Source organism: Pteropus medius, unplaced genomic scaffold (genome assembly GCF_902729225.1).
Source record: "Pteropus medius unplaced genomic scaffold, Ma_sr-lr_union100, whole genome shotgun sequence".
Taxonomy (NCBI): Eukaryota; Metazoa; Chordata; class Mammalia; order Chiroptera; family Pteropodidae; genus Pteropus; species Pteropus medius.
Window position 1 is genome coordinate 320,008 of NW_024349519.1, and position 16,664 is coordinate 336,671.

The 16,664-nt window shown below is 32.8% G+C and overlaps 1 protein-coding gene across 10 annotated transcripts in view; it reads right to left on the bottom strand.

The window, feature by feature from the left end:
• The window catches only part of LARP4 (La ribonucleoprotein 4), a 150,130-nt gene that overhangs the window by 25,206 nt on the left and 108,260 nt on the right, over positions 1-16,664 (bottom strand). For all 10 annotated transcript variants that reach the window (XM_039882066.1, XM_039882065.1, XM_039882061.1 and 7 more), the window contains 5 exons: positions 14,762-14,837; positions 11,645-11,781; positions 10,558-10,661; positions 7,625-7,735; positions 6,814-6,867 (listed from right to left, as the gene is read on the bottom strand). In XM_039882066.1, the coding sequence (XP_039738000.1) occupies positions 6,814-6,867; positions 7,625-7,735; positions 10,558-10,661; positions 11,645-11,781; positions 14,762-14,837 (482 nt within the window). The remainder of the gene's footprint in view (positions 1-6,813; positions 6,868-7,624; positions 7,736-10,557; positions 10,662-11,644; positions 11,782-14,761; positions 14,838-16,664) is intronic.

A 16,664-nucleotide genomic window follows, 5' to 3' on the forward strand; every position in this document is an offset into this window, starting at 1 on the left:
ATACAGAAACAAGACAAAGATACCACAAAAAAAGAAAATTATAGGCCAATATCCCTGAACACAGATGTAAAAATCCTCAATAAAACATTAGCAAACCGAATCAGCATACATTAATGAGATCATCTATCATACCCAAATAGGATTAATTCCTGGAATGCAAGATTGGTTCAACATCCACAAATCAATTAACGTGATATACCACATAAATAACATGAAGGCTAAAATCATGATCATATCAATAGATGCTGGAAAAGCATTTGACAGAATTCAACAACTGTTTTTGATAAAAACTCTCAGCAAATTGTGGATAGAGGGACCATTCCTCAACATAAAAAAGGCCACATATGACGAACCTACAGCTAACATCATGCTCAATGGTAAAAAGCTGGAAGCTTTTTGTTTAAGATCAGGAACAAGACAAGATGTCCACTATCACCATTTTTATTCAACACAGTATTGGAAGTCTTAGCCACAGCAGTCAGAAAATGAAGAGAAATAGAAAGCATCCAAATTGGAAAGGAAAAAGTAAAACTGTCATTATTTATGAGTAACATATATATAGAGAACCCCAAACATTCCACCAAAGAACGACTGAAACTGATAAATGAATTCAGTAAAGTAGCAGTATATAAAATTAACATTAAGAAATCAGCTGCATTTTTTATGCACCAATAACAAGCTGTAAGAAAGAGAAATTAAGAAAACAATCTCATTTGCAATTGCATCAAAAAAGTAGAATACTGAACCAAGGAATTACAAGACTTGCACTAGAAAACCATAAGACACTGAAGAAAGAAAGTGAAGATACAGATAAATGGGAGGATATACCATACTCATAGATAGGAAGAATTAACATTGTTAAAATGTCCACATTACCCAAAGCAATCAATAGATTCAATGCAATCCCTATCAAAATACCAATGGCAATTTTCAGAGCATTAGAAAAAATAATTCTAAAACTCATCTAGAACCACAAAGGACCCCAAATAGCCAAAGCAATCTTGAGAAAGAACAAAGTTGGAAGTATCACGCTGGTATTAAACTATACTGCGAGGCTATAGTAATCAGACTGCATGATACTGGCACAAAAACAGACCCAAGCCTATATGGCCAATTAATCTATGACAAAAGAGGCAACAATATACAATGGTGTAATGACAGTCTCTTCAATAAACAGTGTTGGGGAAACTGGACACATGCAAAAAAATGAAACTAGACCACTTTCTTATACCATATACAAAAACAAACTCAAACTGGATTAAAGACTTAAATATAAGACCCAAAACCATAAAACTCCTAAAAAGAAAACACAGGCAGTAAACACTTTGACAAAGCTCTTAGTAATATTTTTTCTGATGTATTTCCTTGGGCAAGGGAAACAAAAATGAGACTATATCAAACTAAAAAATTTTTGCACAGCAAAGGAAACCATCAACAAAATTAAAAGATAACCTACCAAATGAGAGAAGATATTTGCCATTGATATATCCAATAAGGGGTTAATATCCAAAATTTACAAGGAACTCATACAACACCAAAAAAAGCAAGTAATCCGATTAAAAAATGGGCAGAGGACCTGAATAGACATTTCTCCAAAGAGGACATACAGATGGCCAATAAACATCACTAATTATCAGAGAAATGCAAATTAAAACCACAATGAGATTATCACCTCACACCTGCCAGAATGGCTATCAGCAAAAAATTTAACAAACAGCAAGTGTTGGTGAGGATGTGGAGAAAAGGGAATCCTCATGTACTGTTGGTGGGATTGCAGACTGGTGCAGCCACTATGGAAAACAGTATGTAGGTACCTCAAAAAAATTAAAAATAGAACTACCATATGACTCAGCAATTCTATTTCTGGGTATTTATCTGAAAAAAATCCAAAAAGATATATGCATCCCTATGTTCACTACAGCATTATTTACTATAGTCAAGATATGGAAGAAACCTAGGTGTCCATTGCTAGACAAATGAATACACAATTGAACATTACTCGGCCATAAAAAAGAATGAAATCTTACTATTTGAGATAACATAGATGGTCCTAGAGGGTATTATGCTAAGTGAAATAAGTCAAAGAAAGACAAATACCATGATTTTACTTATACGTAGAATCTAAAAAACAAAACAAAACGGACTCAGAGATACAGAGAACAAATTGATGGCTGTCAGATGAGGTGGGGTGGGGGACTGGGTAGAAGGTGAAGGGATTAAGAAGTACAAATTGGTAGTTGCAAAATAGTCACAGAGATGTAAAGTACGGCACAGGAAATATATAGCCAATAATATTGTGAAAACTATGTATGGTGCTAGGTGGTTACTAGACTTCTTGGTGGGATCACTTTGTAAGTTATATAAATGTCTAACCACTATGCTGTATACCTGAAACTAATAAACTACTGAATGTCAACTGTAATTGAAATTTTTTAAAAAATTAACAGACCTAGATTTCATGTAAGTTTCCAGAATGATAATCCATAAAAATAAATCTTAGTGTACTTTGAATCACTAGAAACAAGTAGTTGAAAAGTAAATATTTAAAATAAAGTCTTAAAACAAAAACAAACAAACAAAAAAGGCAAAGGATTTCAACAGAACATTTCTCCAAAAACGATATACAAATGTCAAACGAATATGCACACGGAAAGATACTCAACACCATTAGTCATTAGAGACATGAAAGTCCAAACCATGATGAGATGCCACTTTACACCAATTAAAATGGCTTTTATCAAAAAAGTGTAAAATAACAAGTGTTGGTAAGGATGCAAAAAAAATCTGAATCCTCCTGTATTGCTGGGAATATAAAATGGTGCAGCTGCTGTGGAAAACAGTTTCATGCTCTTCAAAATGCTAAACACAGAATTACATTAGCCACCACATGATTTCACTTACATGTGGAATCTAAAGAAAATAAATAAACAAAACAGAAACAAACTCAGTTACAAAGAACATTTTGATGGTTGCCAGATCAGAGAAGGGTTGGGGGAGTGGGTAAAAAGGGAAGGAATTAAGAAGTATAAATTGGTAGCTACAAAGTAGTCATGGGGATGTAAAGTACAGCATAAGAAATACAGTCAATAATATCGTAATAACTATGTATGGTGACAGATGGGTACTAGATTTATCAGGGTGATCACTTCGTAAGTTATATAAATATCTAATCACTGTGTTGTACACTTGAAACTAATAATACTGTATGCCGACCATAACTGAAAGATAAAAAATTATTATAAAAAATAGTAATACTTCCAACACTTATGACACCATTATGAACAGTGTTGAGACCAATATCTACCCCATTAATCTTTTCCTTTCCAGGAAAAAAAAAATTAACCAGTAATGTGCTTAGGTATATACTCAAAAGATTGAAAGCAGGGACACAAGCAGATAATTGTACAGCATTGTTCACAATAGCCAAAAGGTTGAAATAACCCAATAAAAAAGTGATTAAGTTCTGATATATGCTACAACATGAATAAACCTTGAGAACATTATGCTAAGTGAAATAAACCAGACACAAAAGGACAAATATTGCATGACTGCACTTGTATGCAGTATCTAAAATAGGCAAATTTATAAAGACAGAGGCTGGAATAGAGGTTACTATGGGCTGGGAGAATGGGAAGTTATTGCTTCATGGGTATAGATTCTGTTTTGGATGATGCAAAAGTCCTGAAAATAAATATTGATGATGGTTGCACAGCAATGTGATTGTACTAAATGCCACTGAATTTTATGCTTAAAATGGTAAACTGTATGTATGTATATTTTACCACAATAAAAATCTTTTAACAAAAGCATAAAAAATGTATTCACCGCAATATTATTTGTGAACAAAGAGACAATGTTCGTACATGTAGAGAAATGAATAATTAAATCATGATGCACAAGAACAATGTTGTGTGTATACTTGGAAACAATGGTGACTACAAATATACTGAAGCTCTATTAAGTGAAAGGAGCAAATGAGTGTCTATTGCACATTTCCATTTAGGTAAAGAGAGACAGAAAATTCCTAAATGAACAGATAAAACCACTCTCTCATCACCTCTGGAGGAAAGGACTGAAGGAATCTGAGAGAGGAAGATTTAATTAATTAATATTGTTTAACTTTCTTAACATATGCAGTTATTATTTTCACACTTAAAATTCTGAAATAGTAAATATACATCAAATATATAGAGAAATACTTATTCTACATGACATGTATCACCTATATGAAACCCAGATAAAACTTAATAGTCTTAGTTATAAAAAGTCAACTGAAACAGGATGAAGCACTGCCTCTTATAAATAAAATTAGCAACAGATGAAAAAACAGGTGGAAAAATACTGTTCTCTTAATCTTTATGTCTTCCAAGATCACTACTTTTGACTTAACAGAACTTCAGAAATGAAAAGCATGCATACTTCAAAGAAACAAACCAAGACCTTAGAGGTAATTTGATACTCCCAAGATCAAAGAGTTTGAGGGTTAAAGCAGCATCAAGAACTGTAATATATAGGATGGCTGGCTCATGCACCTGTTTTGCTGGATGCTAAGTCATTTGGTTTTAATGAATAATATAAAAATTAATGTGAAGCTGTAAATCTCCTAGCAAGAACATTGCTATGTGGTAACTAATCAAAAAAAAAAAAACATGAATAAAAACCAAAATGGCAGAGAAAGAAGAAAAATACTTATAATTAAATATATACATATTTTTTCTCTGAAGCTAATAAGCAGGGTCAGGCCTGGCTGGTACTTGGATGGGAGACTACCTAGGAAGACCAAATGCTGTAGGTGTAAAAAATAAAACATAAAAAAATAATTAAAAATAAGGGATTGTAAGCTGACAAAGTCCTTACAATCTGTGAGGTCAACCAAGGGTTGCCTCGCCTAAACAGACACACACACACACACACACACACAAATAACACACACACACACACAATACCTGGCAATTACCACTATACCTTTTCGAAATTTCAGCAAAAGCAATAAACTAAATTACATAAAATGGGAAGTATAAGGAATAATCAAAATATTGTTATTTGTAGTTGATACAATCTCTGAAGCAGATAATCCAAAGACCCAACAAACCATTAGATGTAATAAAGGAGTTAGGCAAGATTGCTGCATACATATTTTTTAAAAAATCACTAAGATACCAAGGAGAGGGGGCAAAAAAGCAACAAAAATTACTTTAAGGGAGTAATTATAAAACAATATACCTGAACTAACAGACAAATGTATCATAAAAACATTACCATAATATTGAATAATGTAGGGTAAAACTGTCAATTGTCCCCAATGTAAGCAATAAATTAAATGCAATCCTATTTATTCCAATAGTTTCTGTATGGTTGTTTTGCTGGTATTAGAAATTCTAAAATTCATATGAAAAAGTAATGATCTAAGAATAACCAAGACAGTCCTAAAAAATAATGAGGAAGAACTTACATAAGGAAATAAAGATATTTAAAAACTATGATAATTAAAGCAAATGATTTTGGTTCAGCAGAGATTGATAGAATAAAGAACCCAAAACAGATCTGACAGATGCAACATTACACGCAATTTGTGGACAGGCAGACTGTTCAACGAATAAGTACTGAGACAATTACCTTTCCAAATATGGGGAGGAAATGAAATTACATCTCTGTCTTATACTAAACCAAATTAATTCCAGACATTTCAAAGACCTAAATCCAACATAGCAAACGTTAAAGCTATTCGAAGACCCAGAGAATGTTTTCATAGCCAAAAGCAGGGAAAGGAGTTAATAGGGAGAACAGCATTATAGGCAGAGGAAATAAAACAACTGGCTGATAGCTTAATCTGTAATACTGAAAGTAATAATACCACCTACCACACAGCAATAATGAGAAATATGTCAAGTACTTAGAACAGTGTCTGACATACAACCTTTGAATAAATAATGGAATCTTCTTTCATTCTGGTTCTTTCACTTACTAGTTGTGTGAAACTGGGTAGTTGATTCTCATGCCTCATTTTCGTTATCAGTAAAACAGAGAAAATAAGAGTACCTACACCTTATTAGGTTCTTGTAAGTATTAAATGACTCTACACATTTAAAGTGCTTATAACAGAAATGGATACACAGTAAGAGCTCAATAAGAGTTAGTAAGAACAATGTACTGCACTTACAAATATTAATTATTATACTACACAGGGAATGAGGAACATGTCAAAATTAAGTGTATGTTTAGTATTCTATTTTGGATGGTAGCTCTTGTAGTAATGTGGAGAATGGACTGTAAGAGAGAAAAAGCTGAAGACCTAAGAGTTAAAAGGCTATCCAGTTGTTCAAGTCTAAACAATGGTAATAATGAGTGAAAGAAGTTTTGAAGGCAGATTTCATGGAATCTGAGGACAGATTAGACATATAAAGACAGTGAACAAGTGTCATTAATGACAATTCTCAGGTTTCTCAAATGGTTAAAATGTTAATGTGATGATGCAGTGAACTGAGATGAGGTTGAAAGTACTGCAAATGTTTTCCATCTTAGTACTAAAAAATATTTCTACTTCTCATTTTGAGATCTGGGATTATCTTACATGTTGTTCAACGTCTAAAACTTCATGCTGTTTGAAGTTGTGCCTTTGGAAAGAACTGCTGTATAGAAAGTATTCTGATACACCATCAACTAATTTTCTGAAGGAACACATCAAGAGCCAGAAATTTCTTTAAAATCATTACCGGTTCTATAAAATATTATCCATGTGCTTTTTAAATTTTCAAATAACAAAAAACTTTCTTGTTTCATGATGGCCTTACTTACAAATGTTTCTTTTCTTACCATGATTGGCTTGCCCTGAAATGTTTTAACTTCCTCTCTCAAGTATTTAAAAGCCTGTTAACAAAGCAGAAAGGAACTTTTATTAGTATTCAAACATTTCATTAAAAACATCTTTATTTTATCAAGAGAGTTCAGTATTAGCAACTATGTCTAAACTATACAATAAAAAATTCTGAAGGTGATTCCATTATGCAGGTGATAGAGAATGAGAAAGTAAAAACTTAAGACCTCAGCTGCAGTTCACATTTACTGTAGATTAGCTTCTATGGATTACTGCAGATAAAATACAAAAAATTCAAAACAGTCCCAAATGTCACTACGTATCAATTTTAAAATGGTTCAATCAGTTTTCCAAGGTGAAGAATTTTAAAAAACCACTGAGTGATTTTAAAATGCTATTAGATATGTTTTTGATTCAAAAGAATATTTCTTATATTTAAGTAGGACTTGGTAACAAGAGTAAAATCATGATGTCAAAATTCCAAGAATCAGTAAGGTAGGTATATATTTATTGTGGACCTAGTATGTACTATAAATATTAACTACTGAATACATAATTTCCAATCCACATGTTAATTTTAAAACTGTGTTAATTTTTTTTTGATAGAAAACAAATTGTTCTTAAAGGGAAACTGAAAAAGCTTTAGGAAGATATCAAAAAGGAAACCAATTAATAAACAAAACCAAAAAGGTAAACAAGGTGCTCAACAATCTTTGCAAACATACTGTAGGTATATATATTTTCTCAATTAAAATATCGCACTACTACTTTCATCACTAGGGCTTAAAATCAGAAAAGTTTTCTTCTTACCTCTTGTGCATCAGTGTCTGACTGGAAAGTTATATACCAGTTGCTGTTGTGTGCAAACTCACAACTTATCACCTTGGGACAGTTTTCATTTTTGAACAAAGCTTTCACCTCCTAAAAAAGAAAAACTTTAGTTAATTCTAAAAAATATATCAATAATGAGTTTTTTTTTTCTCTTCATGTCTCTTTGTCCTTTTTTATTTACTTGTTAACTGTTTATGCCTTCTGCCCATTTTTCTATTGGGAGTAGATGATGTTCTGAAACAAAAACATGTACAGTTATAGCATAAATTTTACATATGAGTTAGCGATAGAATCTTATTTTATAATCAGCAAAACTGAAGCATTTCACTCTTAGTTGGCAAGCTAAATTTTCCTTACAGTAAAATCTCTCCGGTCTTGCCATTATCAAAAAAAAGTATGTCCTCCATTAACATTTTCTAGGTGCTAAGTATTTTCATGCATTCTCATTCAATCCAGATGCTGTACAACAGAATCATTCATAGACATGAACTCTGTGCAAAGATATTTTCTCTTTTCCGTAACTGATATAACTAAAATTCCAAGAAATATATGGATTTAGAAAAAGATTACCAAAATTCAGAAGTGTATAACAGTTAACAGCTTGAACAAAATTTATAAAAAAAAGCTCAAAGTGAACATTAAATATTCCCAAAAAGTCATAAAAGGAAAGGAAACAATATCTGCTAAAATATCATTCAAGGTGAGACACTGTGATTTACTCCTGAAAACAATCCTGTGCCAAAGATTTTATCATCTCCGTTTTATAGTTGAGGAAATGATGGCTTGGATTGTCTACCCTACCCATACTACTATAAAGTGGAACTCAAATCCAGATTTGTGTATCTCCAAACTCCATTTTGTTAAATATCTATTTGAGTTTAAGGAAAAATTTAGTAGCAACCAATAATTCCTAAATATCAAAAGAATCTGATTTTGTTAAATGTCCCACAATATATCACTAGGTATCAGTTTTAAAAAAGAAAATTACTAAGCTGATTGGACAATCGACATGACAACAGTGAAGTCTAACCTGTATTCTAACTCCCTCAAATGTTTAATGCATTTAATTTTTTAAAAAATTGTCTCTACTTGTGATGAAATTTTGAGTCAACTACTACTTGAAATAAATAAGTGATCAATCAGCTGAGTCTCGTAACATTTGTGAACGTGGTGAAATACCGCCAAGTTCAGTTTAAAATTCCTATCTAGTCCAGAATTACATTTCTGAACTATCTGTGGAACTGTTACACTGTCTGCCACTCTCTGATCTCCACTTTCAAAAATCCATAAATATTCTCTAATTATTTATAATTCCCTTCAAACGTATAAAGAATTTCTTAAAATCTTAATAAAATCCCTATTTTCAGCCTTTATCATTTTTTATGAAGAATTAGGTTTATAGATTTACTTTCCCAAATATAAGAGAAGTCTGGATCTAAAGTAATCAAAAATTTATTCTACCTAAGAGAAATCTTTAAGGTCACAACCCAATTTTCATGATTACTACCTAGGTAGACTTTCTATTTTAGTCATTTGTACTTCCCTTCCTTTTTTTTTTTTTTAATGAACAGTATGTTGATGTCTTGTTCCCTTCACTTACTGTTTTTCATGTGGGTGCGCTCCTTATGTAGTCAGACTATGAATTATAATACTATAAAAAAATAATAATAGCTAACCTTAGAGTGTTTTTTTTCATATGCAAAGTATTACTCTAAGCTCTTCATATACTAACTCACTTAATTCTCATAACAATTTTAGGAGTTACATATTACTATTATCCCATTTAACAGATGAGAAAATTGAGGCAAAAAAGGTTAAATAACTTATCCAAGGTCAAAGAACTAGCAGGTAAAAAAGTTGTTCAAATCCAGGAAGTTTGGTTCTAGGGTTCAGGCTAATATACTCTATGTTGTTTCTTAATATTGCAAATATTCTTAGCATCCTGAAATCTTCCTTTCAATTTGTTACCTTTGATATATAGTTCGTAATTTGATATCGAAGATCTATCTAGTGACAGTTTTTTTTTCTAATTTCTCTTATTCTAAGTTTAAGAAAACTTCTTCTGGAGATATAATACTAAATGAATCTGGACAAAAAGATTAATTACCAATGTGTCAAAAGTGTTAGGCAGCAAGACTCCAAAAAATGTTAATGGTTAATCAATTACTATATATCAGTTACTGATTAATCTTTCCCATCTCTAATGTATTATGCCTTAATGTTAACAACTTAGTGCCAAGTTATGTGGCTTAGTGGTTAAGAAACATGGGCTTCAGAATCAGAGATCAACTTCAAACCAACTGTCATTGAAACAACCCATGTGTCCTTAGGCAAGTTATGTAACCATCCTAAGTCTGAGTTAACTTTGTAAACCAGAGATAATAAAACCTTACACTTAAAGTACATTATGTAATACTTCGTAGACTCTAATTACTAAATAACTGTTATTATACATACATTATTGTAGAAGAGGGCCTATTTCTGGATTATATTATTTCATTCAAATATTATTTTATTTTTGTACCTGTACCATATCATCTTTATAGCTGCAGCTTTGCTTTATATTTTGCTTACCATTAGTCTTTATCCATTAGTCCTTATTCATATTTTTCTTCTTCATTCCTATCTAAATTTCTTCTTTCAGAAGACTCAAGTTCCCAAAAGAGTCTATTTATATTTTAATTGCCATTCAGTCAAATCAATAAATTGAAAGTTAGTCTCAGTGCAATATTCAATCTATCCTTATAAGAACATACTTATATCTTCTTCCTTCCTCTGTCCAACTCTTCAAGTATTTCAAAATTTACAAAACAAATTAGTACTTATTCTATTCACAGTAACTGATGAGGGCATTGACATACTTTGCTTGTTTAGCTTCTCCAGTTTAAAAAGTAAAGAATATTTAGTTTTACCTCTATTGGTGTTGTTTCAGGAATCTCTCTAAGAATCACAATACAGCGCTTATGACTTGGTCTCACTTTCTCGCCCTTCTCATCAACTTGTACCATGGGAGAAGCTGAAATTTTAAAAAATGGTTTTATTCAAAAGTGACATACAGATATATTAATGCCACTAAAAAACTGCTCATTTCTATTTCCAACTAAATAAATTAGCAGAGGCTAATATCCTAAAGAAATTAAGTTGTCATCCTTTATTTTACTTACTTACTTACTTATTTATTTTTACAGCTATAGCACCTGGTCTTCCTAGGTGGTCTCCCATTTAAGTACTAACCAGGCACGACCCTGCTTAGACAAGATCGGGCGTGTTCAGGGTGGCATGGCCATAGACAAGTTGTTCTTCTTTAAACAAATATTTTTTGAACAAACATTCAGAGTATCTACTTTGTGACTTGACCCTATGTGGAGGCTGAAATAAAACCTTCAGAGAGCATATAACACTTACCTAAAAAGGTAATTTCCCTGTATACAATTACCAAATTCTTTACTTTGAGAGGACAAAAATCAGAGTATTTGCATTAGCCAAACTCTAGGGAATGTAATGAGCTTTAATATGTGAAGAAATTCTTCTTAAAATTACAGTCTAAGCAGTTAAACCAAGAATTACGCACAAATGATTATAATCTTTTCCTTGATTTTAATGTATTTACTTGCATACTATACAGAGACACAGAAGCCATCTTTTAGATGATTTTGAGGAAATATTGAATGAAGATAGTAGTACATAGCCAAAACTTATTTCTAGTCTCTTCAGAAAGAATACACCACAGTTCCCTTAAAGGACAAGTGGAGACAAAACAAGCAGTTAAGAAAAAATGGCTTGAGATTTAATTGCTTATATGCATAAGTGGGTATCAAGATGAATAACCAAGGTATAGAACTAATACAGAAACTACATATTAGTAAAAATAAAAGACAAATTATTGAAACAGAACAGTGAAAAACAAGGAGTTAAAACAATTCCCTGTATGATCAGACATCGAAAGAATATTTAATTTTTTCACTTCAAAAAATAAGCTAAAAGGTATGATTTACATACATCTCAGCACTTCAAGAATTAGATCGGGGTCTGTGGTTAGCTTTTTTATTTCTTCCATGTTGGCAACGGTCCAAATTGGGATGAACTGATCACTGTCCATTTGAGATATAAGGTAAAGATCCTTTGATAAATTTTCTCTGAAAAAAATACAGAAGCAACAGTTCTATAAAACAAACAATTCTTTAACAGCACCTAAAGAGGTACCTTATTCACTTCTGTCACCAAGTCTAAGGGAAAAAAATTATGCTATCAGAAATAATACAGTGAACTATGAAAATATATATGATATACAACTGATATACTTTATCAACTTCCAGAAAGTTTCTCAATCCCCAAATACATTGGGCCCAATAGTTTTAAACAAAGTATTTTATGGAATTATACTGATATGGAATGAGGCTTAATATTAAATTCAAGAGAATGTTACCAAATATTATATATAGTATAGTTCCATCTTATAAACATTCTTTCACTGATGTTAGAATATACAGTTTAAAACATAAGTTGGATCGTGGAGGATTTTAAGTTTCTGAATGTTTGCATTTTAAAAAATAAATATGTTTGACTATTTAAATTTAAATAATAAATGTAAAACATTTAAAATTAAGACAAGATTCTCTAAGATACATTTTTTTAAAAAAGATACAAATACTTCTATCTTACACATAAAATTGTGTTTAACAAACTGAAGTAAAATTAAATGCATCTTGGTCACATCAAATTTTTGAAGCAGCCTAGTTATAAATAGCTAGAAATCTTTACTTAAAAGCCACATTCACAATGACCACCTTATTTAATGCTGAAATTTAAAGCACTCCAGATTCCCCTTCCCTTGCTTACACTGCTCTATTTTTTTCCTATTTTTAGGTGATAGTGCTTATCACCCAACTCACTTCTAAGTTGATTATTTAATATGTTTATGTTTTGCCTCCCCTGACCCAGAATACAGGTTCCATGAAGGATCTATGTTAAAAAATGTGTTTCAAAGCCCTAGTGATAAGCAAAAAAGAAGGGTCAAAGGTCTTTACATTCAAATTATATTAAAATAGAGTATTAATTACTTTTTTAAGGTTACAGTTGTCAACAGGTGGTGCTTATTTGTTTGGGAAGAAAAAATGAGAATAGAGAAGACACTAGTAAAGGTTAAGCTCACTTCAGCGTCAAAGGAAGAACATACTAATATCACCCTAATCAATAAGATATTCTTTAAGAACTTGAAAATAAGACAGCTGTAAACATATTATTTGCATAACTAAAAACTAATATCCTAAATCAACTCTGACTTTTAGCAGGTCTGTTCTTATAAAACAGTGTTTCAAACCCTTAAAGAAACTGTACCTCACAGAAGTAAGTCAAATTAATGGATGTAACATCTAGGATTTTAATATTCATAACTAATATATGATATGTACTAATGGCAATTTTGCTGAGCTACAAATGTCAATTGCTCAGCTGGTTTGAATTGTATCACAGTTCTGAGGAGAATGTAGTAGGTCATGACAAGAGCTCCCACTGCAACAACTAAAAAAGCCTGAATAAATTACAAAAATCATGTTTTTGAAGATAAAGGAGAGCTGTGGAAGCTACAAGGACAAAACAAAATTCCAGAAAGATTTCTTTCTTGGACCAGAGAAAAACCAGCAGAACTTTTAGCAGTTGCACAAGACTGGCATTATTAAGTAGAAGCTAAAGGAACCCTCAACATACAACTGTTTATTGAATTCTAAGGAAAAAGATGAAATGGGAGCCAGGTTTAAAAGGCAGAATAAAATCTCTTGTAGAAGTTCTAGTGGAAGGAGGAAACTTGCATCAAACTTAAGACAGGTCTCCCCCATAAGACATTTGCCAGATTTTGAAGCTCATGGGGTACGAAGCTAAACAGCTAACCTCAAATCTCTGAAGAACAGAACTAAATCTCCTTTGGTGTTTTGGGACTGAGGTAATTGAAAACTGCCAACTTCTAAATCAAAAGCCTGAGAAGGTCATGTCCAAGGAACAGACATAAATTACAGGTGGACCAAGTCTAATTAAAATGGCTACTTGGCCCTGACCCAGATTAACTCCTGACTGAACTGAAGCAATCAATCTGCTTCTGCCTATCAGAAGAAAGTTTAAATCTTTTCTAGAGGGAAATATTATGTCACTTGCAGCTTCTAGCTACTTTTATATGTAATGTCCAGCACATAATCAAAACTTGTAAGACATACAAAAAGGCAGGAAATCATGACAGAAAATCAAGAGAAAAATTCAGACTATAAGCAGACATACAAATGATCCAGTTAATAGACAAAGATTTTAAAATAACTATTACAAGTTATGTTACAGAAAATGACTAGAGAAAAGCAAGCCAGAAGGCTCCAGATTTTGTTCTAGGGCTGTACTAGACTAAGACAACAAAAAAATAAAAAAGAGGGGGAAGAAAAGGGAGATTTTTAGGAAGAAGTGAAGAATCAATTAAACCTGAGTCAAGGGTGTATTATGTGTAAAGAAATGAAAAAGTCTACGATAAAATCCAGGTTTCTAGCTTGAAAAAATTGGTTCACTAATCCTACCTCTTACCAGATGTAGGAAAAATAGAAGGCATTATATTTGCATGCATATCAAAACTTCTGTTTATTTTGGAAGGGGTAGTTCTATGTATTGAAGCTTTAAGATGTCTAAGGTGTAAATATACCTACATAATTCTTATCTGTAAATAAGACACCCAGAAACATCTGCCTGAAAGAACTCCCTATTTAATAGAAGACACTGGTTATGTAAATTCAGTGCCATCCACCTACTTTGCTAAAAACAATGCTATGATCAAAGGTTATAACAGCCAACTACTAAAGATATAAATTAAGAGACAACCACTCTTTTGAGAACTCTAAACCTGAATATGTTCATAGGAAAGTATCTAAGAAATTTCACTACTTTCTACTGAGAATATATCCTTTGCATATCCAACTATACATCTTTAAATCTAGTTAAGAAATATACTGAAGAATGATACCAAAATATGTCACTGAAGGAAATTAAAACCACCATTCTTCCACTCTATTTCACAGGTATATTTTACATTTACTAACCAAAAAATTCAAAAAACCAGAAATACCAATTAAAAAAATGATAGTGTACCGTGAGAAACAGAATTCTAATTGTTTCTTCAGACATTCTTTTAGGTCTTCTGCAGAAATTGCTGAATTGCTTTCTCCTGATGAGAGCAAACAAGAGGGGAAAAGTTAATACCAAATAAGTGGTAAACTTTACATATTGTTGCACTCAGAATAAGCCACAAAGTATGCATAAATTAAACTATCACAAAACTATATTTAATTATTTTTAGAATTCAGATAGCTTAAAGTTTAACTTTTTCCAACTTATCTATTCTTCATTCTTTGGATAAATTTCACATCAGTTTAAATACTATTTTATCAAGTAATTAACAAAGCACCATTTATACTAAACGTACTTGGCTACTATACTGTAAAATACTACTCCAAATACTTTAAAAATGTGGTAACTACTTATTACTTTAATGAAAACTCAAAGGACAAAAGTAATAGTAATCTAAATTTGAAGACAGTAACTACACAAGGTGGAATATATATATAATATATATCTAATTTAATATTCGATATTAACTTCATTAAAATGACGATAAGGATTCTACTTCTATAATATATGCAGTCTTTCTAATACAAAATATATATAGACACATCTGTGTTATTGGTAGTAAATATGATGTCATTCACACTCCTTAAACTTCGGTCTCCTGGCGGGCAACCAAAATGGCGTTGATAGAGGCTCTGTTCATCCCTCTGGAGACCAAATCAAAGTTGTGACGGAAACAAGGAGCAGCAGCAAGGAAAAATCACCTGGGATCTAGATGAACAAGCCATACAACTAAGGAGAAATCCAAGAAAGCACCTTGCAACAGCAGAAGGCAGGATGGGGCAAGGACGTGGGGCTGCCTGTTCCTGAGTGGCTGAGTGAGACAGAGGCTGCCAGCAGCAGCAGCAGATTTTCCCGGTGACAGGCCTGCTCACTGAGTACCAGTGCTGATTCGGCTGCATGCAGCGGGCACCAGAAACTTACAGGGAGACATTGTCGGAGTGAGGGCCAAGCGAGATTCGCTCTGTACAGAAGTGCCAGCAGTATCCACTGTCCCCTGTTGAGCCCTCCCTGTTCCCAGTGTGCGGACACAGACACAGCGCAGACATAGCCCAGATGTCATTAAACTGGATAGCAAAGGTCGCTCCACCCAGAAGATTCCCTGAAACCCCGCCTTCCCCAATTCATGGCCCCACCCAAGCCACATCCAGGTATATCCTCTTTGAGTCATATGCTCCCAGCTGAGCAGTGCCTAGACTCACACTGGAGGCAGCTGGCCTTGGTTTCTGGTGTGGCCAACAGAATGAAGACCCAGGATCTACAACCAAGAATAATTTATCTAGCAAAGCTATCATTTAGAGTTGAAGGACAGATAAAGAGCTTCTCAGACAGAAATAAGCTGAAGGAATTTATCACCGCCAAGCCAATATTACAGGAAATGTTGGAGGGACTTCTTTAAGAAAAAACATGTATCAAAAACAAGAATAAAGAATGGTAATAACTACATTCCTATCAATAAGTACCTCAAATGGAAAAGAATTAAGTGCTCCAACTAAAAGAGGTGATGAATGGAAAGGAAAACAAGACTTCTACATGTTACTTATAAGAGACTCACTTCAGATTAAAAGACACACGCAGACCAAAAGGAAAAGGATGGAAAAAGATATTGCTTTGATGGACCTAGAAAGTATCTAAGTCAGACAGAGAAAGATAAACACTATATGAATTCACTTATATGTGGAATCTAAGGAATAAAAAGAATAAACTAATCAAAAACTGACCCACAAATACAGCGGGCAATCTGGTGATGGACAGAGGGGAGGGGGGTTTGGAGGGTTGGGAGAATGGGGTGAAGGGTTAAAGTTGTACAAATTAGTAGCTAATGGATGGTCATGGAGATAGGGAGCACAGCATAGGGAATGCAGTT